This window comes from Colobus angolensis, unplaced genomic scaffold (assembly GCF_000951035.1).
Source record: "Colobus angolensis palliatus isolate OR3802 unplaced genomic scaffold, Cang.pa_1.0 Scaffold76, whole genome shotgun sequence".
Lineage (NCBI taxonomy): Eukaryota > Metazoa > Chordata > Mammalia > Primates > Cercopithecidae > Colobus > Colobus angolensis.
This window is the reverse complement of record NW_012121376.1, coordinates 5594836-5605412: the sequence shown is the minus strand read 5'-3', so window position 1 is coordinate 5605412 and position 10577 is coordinate 5594836. Positions and strand designations below refer to the sequence as shown.

The following is a 10577-nucleotide window of genomic DNA, read 5'->3' as shown; positions in this document are numbered from 1 at the left end:
TCAGAGCTTCTGCGCGGCAGGAAAAGCCATGAAGCCCTGCCAGAGAAGTCTCAGGCCTCAGCCCTCAGAGGACATCTTTGAGCGGAAGGCGGGTGTGTTGTCGGCTGTTGCAAGTAAGACAGGGACGTTGTGTCCTGGTGTGCTTTGTGTCTTAGGTTGAGATAAGTCGAAGAGTGACTCTGGAAAAGCTCCCTCCTGTCCTCGTGCTACACCTGAAACGATTCGTTTATGAGAAGACTGGTGGGTGCCAGAAGCTTATCAAAAATATTGAATATCCTGTGGACTTGGAAATTAGTAAAGGTAATGCATGCATGAGGTCGGGAGTGTTCGTGGTGATGCACTCCTGCAGATCAGTAGCTCAACCCTGTAGCATTTCTTTATGATGCCAAGAGTGAGGACCTTCTCTTGCTGGACTTGGACTTGTTTTAAGTTTCTTAACTTGTAATAGACCTTAATACTAAAATTCTCATGAAAATGGCCTGTTAAAAGCAGAGGCAAAAATAACTAAACTCTGTAATCTTACTAGATTAGAAAAACAGGAGCTTTTGTCTATCAAAAAGAACATCACTTTTCTGTGAACATTTCAGGGGTGAATGGTGCATAATTTGCCTTACACTGAGTATTAACAGCTGTGTTGACTAGCCCGGTTAGGTGGCTTTTTAGTGAAGTAAGAATGATTTCTCATAGGCAGTAAGAGTCCCTTCCAACCTCTAGTTGTGGTGGCGCACAAGTAAGACATGTGGCACTTACCAGCCTCAAGTCCCTGTCAGGTCATGGGCTCAGCACTTTTTGGAAGCAGTTTTAAAGGGCCCCAGGTTAAAGGCATCTTGGTAAAAGCACAGCTTCAAGAAGACTTTTCTTGAAAGCTTCAGAATTTGTGAAAACATATAGTACACCACTGAGGCTTGATTGGGACTGTGATTAGCTAGAGAGGATTCTCAGAATATCGAGGTGTCTGGGAAGCAGAAAAGAGGACACTGGACCTCCCTCCTGGGTCTTATAGAGGAACAAACCTGAACCGAGAAGCCCTCTTCCCCTTCCTCCCCCGGCACAGCAACCCCACCTCGCACCTGCTTCCATGTAGATGATCTAGGAACTGTGGGCATGGCTGGTTTCTAGCCGGCTTCCTCTCTACCCTAGGGGAGCCCTATACCTTCCCTTGAAGACTCAGACACTGTCTCTCCCAGGCCTCTACACAAGAGCTGTGCTTTCTGCTGATGGACTTGGCTGCTGTGGTGGGTTTAGTGTCCATTGCTGCTCTCACACTTCCAGCTGCTTTGTCACTCATCAGCGGATTGCTTTTTAATCCCATTTGAGGACCAGCAAGAGGAAGAAAGATGCCAGTGAGAATCATGTAACAGATCCTCCTCCCCATTTTATTCTGTCCATCTGGAAACCTAGAATGCTGGCCGAGTCAAAGAATGCATCCTCGACCTCTGCTCCTGCATCTTCACTCGCCTCCAGATCAGCTGTCTGAGCTGACTTGGATATTTTTCTACAGTGATTTTATTTTTATATCTTTTCTTGCTTGCTGTATTTTTATATCAGCTGCTACCTCTAATACGGTATCAAAATATGACGTAAATGGGTGCTGGGCACAGTGGCTCACGCCTGTAATCCCAGCACTTTGGGAGGCCGAGGCAGGCGGATCACCTGAGGTCAGGAGTTCGAGACCAGCCTGACAACATGGTGAAACCCTGTCTCTTCTAAAAACACAAAAATTAGCCTGGCATGGTGGCGGGCGCCTGTAATCCCAGCTACTTGGGAGGCTGAGGCAGGAAAATCGCTTTAACCCGGGAAGCAGAGGTTGCAGTGAACTGACATCATGCCACTGCACTCCAGCCTGGGCAGCAGAGCAAGATTCCATCTCTTAAACAAAAAAAAACAGAAATGGGGACAAGAGGACCTCACTTAGGTCATTGGGTAGGCGGTAGAGAAGGAACCACTGATGGCTGCCTCAAACAGCGCACCATCGATGGGCTCTTGTGTCCATGTAAGTGGTACTTCTGCACGCGGTAAGAGCAGGGAGTTCGCACCTCGTAGTAGCTGGTAGACTGGTTCCTATTTGGAGAAATCGTGTTGCTGTTCTTTAATTGAAGTTTTTTTTGTTTGTTTGTTTTTTGTTTTTCAAGACGGAGTCTTGCTCTGTCACCCAGACTGGAGTGCAGTGGCGTGATCTCAGCTCGCTGCAATGTCCGCCTCCCATGTTCAGGTGATTCTCCTGCCTCAGCCTCCCGAGTAGCTGAGACAACAGCCCCGTGCCACCACGCCTGGCTAATTTTTTGTATTTTTAGTAGAGATGGGGTTTCACTGTGTTAGCCAGGATGGCCTCGATCTCCTGACCTCGTGATCTGCCTGCCTCAGCCTCCCAAAGTGCTGGGATTACAGGCGTGAGCCACTGTGCCCGGCCTATAATTGAAGTTTTATGATCTGACTCATGTAAAATATTTTAATTATTGGGTGTTTCATAACTGTTTTGTTTTTAAGTCAGCAGCTTTTTTCTTTCCCATTTTGTGGAGCACCTGCTTTTAAGGGGCCTCCCGCAGGAGCGTCACAGCCTCGACCATTGCTCCTGTTTCTTCAGAGGGCTGGCTGCGCATTTTGTGTCCCTACTACATCACATGGCGCATTTTCCTCATGAGTCCATTTTTATGCAACTAAAGGGATGAAGTGTTGTTTTGTTCCTGGTCTAACAGGTGGTTTCCTTGCTGGGGAGAATGTTGTTAGCCATTTTTTGCTGCTGTTACCCTGAGCCTTTCTAAAAGTGCTTCAAGCCATTGATATTTTGTTTTCCAGAACTGCTTTCTCCAGGGGTTAAAAATAAGAATTTTAAATGCCACAGAACCTATCGGCTCTTTGCAGGTGAGTAAATTTCTACAACATTACTTCTTCAATAAAACACTGATGAAAGGAATTCTATGTGGGCACAATTTTGCTGAAACACAACTTAGCATAGCGACCAGATGCTCTACTTAGGTATCCTGTGGCCTTGTGAGTCAGAGAGTCGTGTGAGAGTTTTACCTGAAACTCTGCGTAGATGACAGATTATCATCTTGGCCCTGAAGAGAGATAGCAGAAGACCTTGCTCAAAGTGGACATTTCTGTCTTTGAGTCAGAGGAGGGAGTTTCAGGCTCCCAGGCTGGCTGTTGGAGAATGTGACCTCTCTCTGCCGCGCTTGTGGCGCCTGTGGGTGGCAGTGCTGCGGAGTTTCCACGACACCTGGTCTCCCGGCCAGGTTGGGCGAGCGCGCCCCCAGCCGGTGATCCCTGCGTCCTCCTCCATAGATACTGTTAGGGCCGCTTGAGAGGGTGGGCCCGATTACACAAGCCCCTCGGTGGCCAGGCCCCCCAGTCGCTCATGAGAAATCTCCCAAGAGGGCGAATGGCACCCCCTGTTCCCTCATGGGTAGGCCTTGAGACCTCTTCTGTCTCCTGGCTTAGGCTCCCTGCAGTATCAGTTTTTCTTCCACACCTTCCCTTTCCATTCTGTCTTCCCTTTTATCCTCCTCTCTCTTTTATAGCCTCGTCTTTTATGCCTCTGAGTCTTTGCCTCTTTGGATCGTTGCTGTTTGCAGCACTTCTGTTTGCTTCCCAGGCTGTTTTGATTACATGTTTCTGGCTTCTATGTGTTTCCTCCTCTGGTGTGGCCTTTGGTGAGCTGTTTGTATCGTAACATAACACTGCCATTTATTGACCTTCACACATGTATTGAACCTCTTCCCAAGATATCATTCTTTTATTCCTTACATGTGTCCTAGGAGATGGAAGGTGGGATCCCCATTTTATAAAAGAATCAACCAGAACTCAAGGAAAAAACTCACCACTCTGGCCTGCAGTGGCAGAGCAGGGCTTCAAGCTCCTTTCTGCCTCAGCTCACACCCAATGTTTTAGGAAGTTTGGCCAGTGGGTGGGGGCCAGGGGTGAGGGCCCCAGGGGTGGGGGGCCAGGGGCGAGGGCCCCAGGGGTGAGGGCCTAGGGGTGAGGGGCCCAGGGGTGAGGGGCCCAGGGGTGAGGGCCTAGGGGTGGGGCCCTAGGGGTGAGAGCCTAGGGGTGGGGCCCTAGGGGTGAGAGCCTAGGGGTGAGGGCCTAGGGGTGGCGGCCAGGGGTGAGGGCCAGGGGTGAGGGGCCCAGGGGTGCGGGCCAGGGGTGAGGGGCCCATGGGTGAGGGCCCCAGGGGTGAGGGCCCAGTTGGTGAGGCTCAGGGCCACACTAGAAGGGGCCAGGCTTCTCTCTTTCTCTCACTATTCACTCTTCCTTTTGACTCTCTTTCCTTTTCTCCCCCCGATCACAATTCCTCCTCGACTTGCTGGGCCTCAGACGGGATGGCCATGGGCACCACGTGCTCCTGGGTGTCTCCAGCCCTGTCCGTCCCCTGCCTGGAATGGAAAGTCTGAGTCCTCAGACTCCGCAGCCAGCCAGTATCCAGCCTGGCTCCCTGGAGTCTGGCACCCACGTCCCAGTGGGCGGCCAACAGTTGCTCTGCCTTCTCCCTGCACTTCTTCCCCTGGGGGCTCTTGTGGGGAACATCACTGGGCAGGGGCAGGGGTTGGAGATTGCTTTTCTCCTGGTCAGGGCCCCAGTGTGAGCACACACACCCCTCCCCGACTTTGCAACCTGCCATGCCCCAGGACCCCAGGACCTGGGCCTGGGTTGCTCTCCCCTGCCATCCTGAATCCTCACCCCCTAACCCATTCTTTTTTGAGATGCAGTTTCACTCCATTGCCCAGGCTGGAGTGCAGTGGCACAATCTCCATTCACTGTAACCTGTGCCTCCCAGATTCAAGTGATTCTCGTACCTCAGCCTCCCCAGTGGCCGGATTATACCACATCCAGCTAATTTTTGTATTTTGAATAAAAACAGGGTTTCGCCCTCTTGGCCAGGCTGGAAGCATATTCAGGTCTTAGAAATGAGGTCACTGGATTGGTTAGAATTACCTGTAGAATGACCAGAGGAACACTTTTTAAGAACTGCTGTGATGGTGGCGCCTGGGAGAAGCAATCTCGCACACGAACTTTCGGCCGGTTCTCAGCGCTCCTGTCAGGCGGGCTTGCAGGTGTGAGTGACACATGGCTCAGCCCGGGCTAGTTATCTGGGCTGCTGCTTACGAAACTAGAATGGTGACATGCAGTCCCCCGTTGAAATTTTATAATGGAGATGTCTTGTGGGAAAGACAAATTAGTAAAACCCCCAAGTCCTGCGAATTCTACTGACGGTTGCTTTGAAACAAAACTCTTAGCCCAGTCAGTTAGGTCTGTGAGGTGAAGATCCAGGACAGAAGTCTCAAAGTGAACTTGGGATCTGGGGGACATGCTGCTGTCATGGGTGCTTCCTGCCCTTTCACAGGATGGCTGTGACTTGTGCAGTACGGGATGAAGCTGTGCCCTTGGATTGACTGTGTTGCTGGCTTTCCACCGTATAGGCCCCGCAGTCTTGCTGTCCCTGTGCTGTTCAGTCTCTTCCGGGTCCCTGCACAGAGGATTTCTTTGTGCAGAGCCCAGGAGTCTGACTGATGGCCTCAGTCATAAGCACTGTCCTCTAGCCAGCCAGGGTCCCTGGCCCAGAGAGGACTCAGGCCTCCTGCCGTCATTTAGCCCCTCCACGTGACAACTGCAACTAGGACCTGGTGATGTTTGACCTTGTTTTAGTGCTGAAATTTCCTAGCAGCGAAGTCTTGCACCTCTCCTGGTTCCTGTTCTTTTGTGCCACTGATGGTGGACGCAGCTTAGCAGGCTTCCCTGTCATTCCTCCTGAAATGCCGCCGGACTGCCGCCTTCCGCAGGCTGATGTCTGCTGCTGGCCAGGCAGACCTCGGCCCCTCTGCTCCATAGAAGTGGAGGATGTGGCTGTCTTTTAATGTTTTCATGACGTCTTCTAACAGATTTTTTTTTTTTAGGCCTTTGACTAAGGCTTCTTGGTTATACGATCTTTTTTTAAAGTAAATAACAAGTGTGTGTGTGTGTGTGTGTGTGTGTGTGTGTGTTTTCTGTTAAAACATTATTATAGAAAAATGGAAAAAATTTTTAAAGGTAGATGCGTAACTACCAGCGCTGTCTCCACAGTGCCCCACCACAGCTCCACGCCCAAGCGACCGTGATTAGCAGTCCCAGTGTCCCTCCTGCCATGAGGGCCCGCACAGGGAGATCGTGTCCCATGTCGTTGGGATAAATGGGCCACGGAAGGCCTAAGGACCTTGTTTTCTCATTTAATATACCACAAGTGTATTCCTGCATCACCATTCTTAATCTATTCCATGAAAAAATAAATTGTGTTATTTTCATATAATTTACTTCTCAGTCATTTCTTCTAGTGGCCATTAAGGTTTTCCATTTTTTCACTGTTATAAATGACATCATAATCTCTGTCCAAGATTCAGATCATCTCTTCAGGACAGTCTAGAATTAGATCAGCCAGATCCAGGGGCATGAACCAGGTCTCTAAGTCTGTACAGCTGATGGCTGTGTAGGAGTGTCTTTGTGAGGTGTGGGACATTTTAAATATGTCGTTAATACATGTACATGCACACGTGTATCTGTCTGACTTACCCTTACCTTGCAGTTATATAAAGTTTTTATGATGGATTGCATGCATGTTTGAATTGGAATAGCATTGGTTTGTGTGATGACATCTCTCTGTCCCACCTGCTTTGGAGAGGGGCTTCACACATAAGATGCATCCCTGGAGGGAAGTCGGCAGAGACCTGTGGTGATTTGTGCGCAGTGCTGTTCTCACCCTGCCGCCTGCTGGGCTCTCTTGCAGTGGTCTACCATCACGGCAACAGTGCGACGGGCGGCCATTACACTACAGACGTCTTCCAGATCGGTCTGAATGGCTGGCTGCGCATCGATGACCAAACAGTCAAGGTGATCAGCCAGTACCAGGTGGTGAAACCAACTGCTGAACGCACAGCCTACCTCCTGTATTACCGCCGAGTGGACCTGCTGTAAACCCTCTGTGCGCTGTGTGTGCGCCCAGTGCCCGCCTCATGGGGCGCCACCTCACACTCACTTCCCGCCTCTCTTTAGTGGCTCTTTAGAGAGAAACTCACTCTCCCTTTGCAAAAGTGGGCTAGAATGAAAAGGAGATGCCTTGGGGTTCGTGCACAGCATAGTTTCTGTTGACTCTTCCAAATCAAAATCACTTGGTTGAAACAGACTGTCGCTTGATTTTAGAAAATCCACAAAAACCCATATTTCTGAAATAATGCTGATTCCTGAGATAAGAAAGCGGATTTGATCCCCAGTCTCATTGCTTAGTAGAATAAATCCTGCACCAGCAACAACACTTGTAAATTTGTGAAAATGAATTTTATCTTTCCTTAAAAAAGAAATTTTTTAATCCATCACACTTTTCTTCCCTACCCTTTAGTTTTTGATAAATGATAAAAATGAGCCAGTTATCAAAGAAGAACTAGTTCTTACTTCAAAAGAAAAATAAACATAAAAAATAAGTTGCTGGTTCCTAACAGGAAAAATTTTAATAATTGTGTGGAGAGAAACTGCTTACGTACACATTGCAGATCAGATATTTGGAGTTAAAATGTTAGTCTACATAGATGGGTGATTGTAACTTTATTGCCATTAAAAGATTTCAAATCGCATTCATGCTTCTGTGTACACATAATGAAAACTGGGCAAATAATGAAGATCTGTCCTTCAGTCTGCTCTGTTTAATTCTGCTGTCTGCTCTCCTCTAATGCTGCATCCCTAATTGTACACAGTTTAGTGATATCTAGGAGTATAAAGTTGTCGCCCATCAATAAAAATCACAAAGTTGGTTTAAAGGTGTGCGTGCTTCTTTGAATGCGAATGCCTTTTCGGGTAATGAATTCATGGGGGCACGAGTTTGCCTCCAGAATTAAAACCCGCCCTTCAGTCAGCCCGACGTGTTTGTGGAAGCTGAACCACCACTCAGGTTATGTTTGTTTAGTATTTTCAAATGGATTAAGTAGTGATTTGGGTAAATGAAAGTTTCGACTCTTCGATTGGCAGGAAGGAGGAGGTTTTTTCCCCTTCCGCTCCTCATCCCTTTAGCCCGGCATTTTCAATATCACCGAAATAGTTGCCGTAGATCAAGGCTAAACGGTCTTCAATTGAGTGCCCCTGGGGTGGCTTAGCGATGCCTCTGACGCCACCCTCAGTAGTGGGAAGGAAGCCTAAGACGGAAGACATGGAGAGAGGGACATCACGTGAGAGGGTGCCTGTGCCCCGGCTTCTGGCCCTGTGTGGATGATTGGTTGTAGTGTCCTGAGATCTACAGAGAAGGGGTTTTAATGTGGTCTGAGCCTTTCAAGTTCTTCCTCTTACCGTCTGGTGTTTCTAATTGTAGCCTGGTGCCACCCCGGGGTGCAGAGATTCCTAAACTTACTGTACAAATGTCTGTCTAATCTACTTACCCTTTGTAATTCTCTTTCGATTTGCTTGGCTGAATTATAAGTCATATTGAGAGGTGAAGCCAGCTGGGCTTCTGGGTCCAGCGGGGACTTGGAGAACTTTTCTGTCTTACAAGAGGATTATAAAACGCACCAATCAGCACTTGGTAGCTAGGATTGTGAAATGCACGAGTCAGCCCTTGGTAACTAGCAATAGGTTTGTAAAATGCACCAATCAGCGCTCTAGCTAGCAAGAGATTTGTAAAATGCACCAATCGGTGCTGTGTAAAACGTACCAATCAGCAGGAGTCTAGAAGTAGCCAATCGTGGGGAGGACTGAAAAAAGGGCACTCTGATAGGACAAAAACAGAACATGGGAGGGGACAAGGGAATAAAAGCTGGCCACCCCAGCAAGCAGCGGCAACCCGTTTGGGTCGCCTTGCACGCTGTGGAAGCTTTGTTCTTTTGCTCTTCACAATAAATCTTAACTGCTGCTCACTCTTTGGGTCCGTGCCTTCTTTAAGAGCTGTAACACTCACCACGAAGGTCTGCGGCTTCACTCTTGAAGTCAGTGAGACCGCGAACCTACCAGAAGGAACCAACTCTGGACACAGTATTGTAATTAGCTTCTCATTAAAATAATGTACAGTTCCCATGGAAGCCAGATTAACTTTGGGGCAACCACGCACACCAGCAGCAGTAAGCCCGTGAAAAGATAAAACCCATCCTAAAGCACTTGGTTGAATGTGTATGTTGTGATGCTTGACCCAGCTCTGGCCCTCTGTCCTTGGTGACTTATTCATCCTCTGCCCCCAGCTTCCATGACTGGTGTTGATCATTCACCCTCCACAGTATAAAGTGACTTTGTCACTGCCATGTCCTATGTGTGTGAGATTGAGTGTCCTCTCTGGAAAGGGGCCCTCCAATCTGGGAAAACCTTTGCACGGGAAGCTGGAACGAGAGGCCAAACAAAGCATGTAGTTATTAGGTCCACCAACCTGCTTGTAAGTCTTCAAAGCTGTCCGGTATATTCAGATGGAAGATTTCTCTCAGATATTGCTCGGTGGTTCCTCCAGCATCTTTCATTTGCTAAGATACATATTTTATCAGTCCCAAAATAAGTTGGAAATGATTGCGCTCTAAAATTCCCTTTGAAAGCTCCCAAGTCCCTTTGAAGAGTGGTTAGAGATTCACTCCAATGGGACATTGCTGTATGCTGGTCTGCCGGTGAAAGCTGGCAATAACATCTGCTCTGAGGAGTGCTGCCCTGTCTGGTGTACCTGGCCTTTTAAATTCAACTCCCTGGTAGCCAGCAAAGGGCTCCTCTGTTAACCCATCTATGCTGATAGAAAAATGCAAACTAGCGCTAGCGAGACAGCCTGCAAAACCCCTGTGTTGGTTTGGGCTGTTAGAACAAAAATACCATTGTCTGAGTGGCTTAGACAACAAACATTTATTTCTCACAGTTCTAGAGGCTAGAAGTCCAAGAGCAGACGCCAGCAGACCTGTCTGGGGAAGGCCTGCTGCTTGGCCTGGAGAGACAGCCACTTTCTCACTGTGTCTGCACAGGGCAGAGTGAGCCCTTGTCTGTTTCTCTTACAAGGACATCATCCCACCGTGGGCCTCCACCTTTGCAATTTCATCTACACCTAAAAGGCCCCACGTCCTAGTATTCCACTGGGGGTTCGGGCTTCAGAGATGAATACTGGGGGGGACACAAACAGAGCCCATAACCTCATGCCACCTGACTCCTGAGATTGTATTTGTGATGAACGTGTGGCTGTCCACCACGTGTTTTTTTTTTTTTGCTCAGGCAGGATCAGCACACGCCCAGCCACAGACAGGGAAACCCAGAGCAGGGCAGAATATGGTCCTTCAAGTGAATAATTGGCCCAGGGATACAGAATTAGGTGATTCTAGCAAATCCAGACATTTTCTAGGGTTCCAAGTGAATTGCGGGTCTGTCCCTGTTAGCCATTCTTGAGATTTTGCGCTCAACTCGTGATGGTTAATACTGAGTGTCAACTTGGTTAGACTGAAGGATGCAAAATCTTGTTTCTGGGTGTGTCTGTGAGGGTGTTGCCAAGGAGATGAACATTTGAGTCAGTGGGCTGGGGAAGGCAGACCCGCCCTCAATCTGGGTGGGCACCATCTAATAATCAGCTGCCAGCGTGGCCAGAATAAAAGCGGGCAGAAGGCCGGGCGCGG

General features: G+C 48.6%; 1 protein-coding gene across 1 annotated transcript in view; it reads left to right on the top strand.

Moving 5' to 3' along the window:
* USP10 (ubiquitin specific peptidase 10) overlaps nucleotides 1–7774 on the top strand; it is a 75912-nt gene extending 68138 nt beyond the window's left edge. Inside the window, exons 11-13 of the mRNA XM_011928089.1 lie at nucleotides 156–300; nucleotides 2797–2862; nucleotides 6758–7774. Of these exons, the coding sequence (XP_011783479.1) occupies nucleotides 156–300; nucleotides 2797–2862; nucleotides 6758–6945 (399 nt within the window). The 3' untranslated portion in view covers nucleotides 6946–7774. The remainder of the gene's footprint in view (nucleotides 1–155; nucleotides 301–2796; nucleotides 2863–6757) is intronic.
* Nucleotides 7775–10577: the final 2803 nt, after the last annotated feature.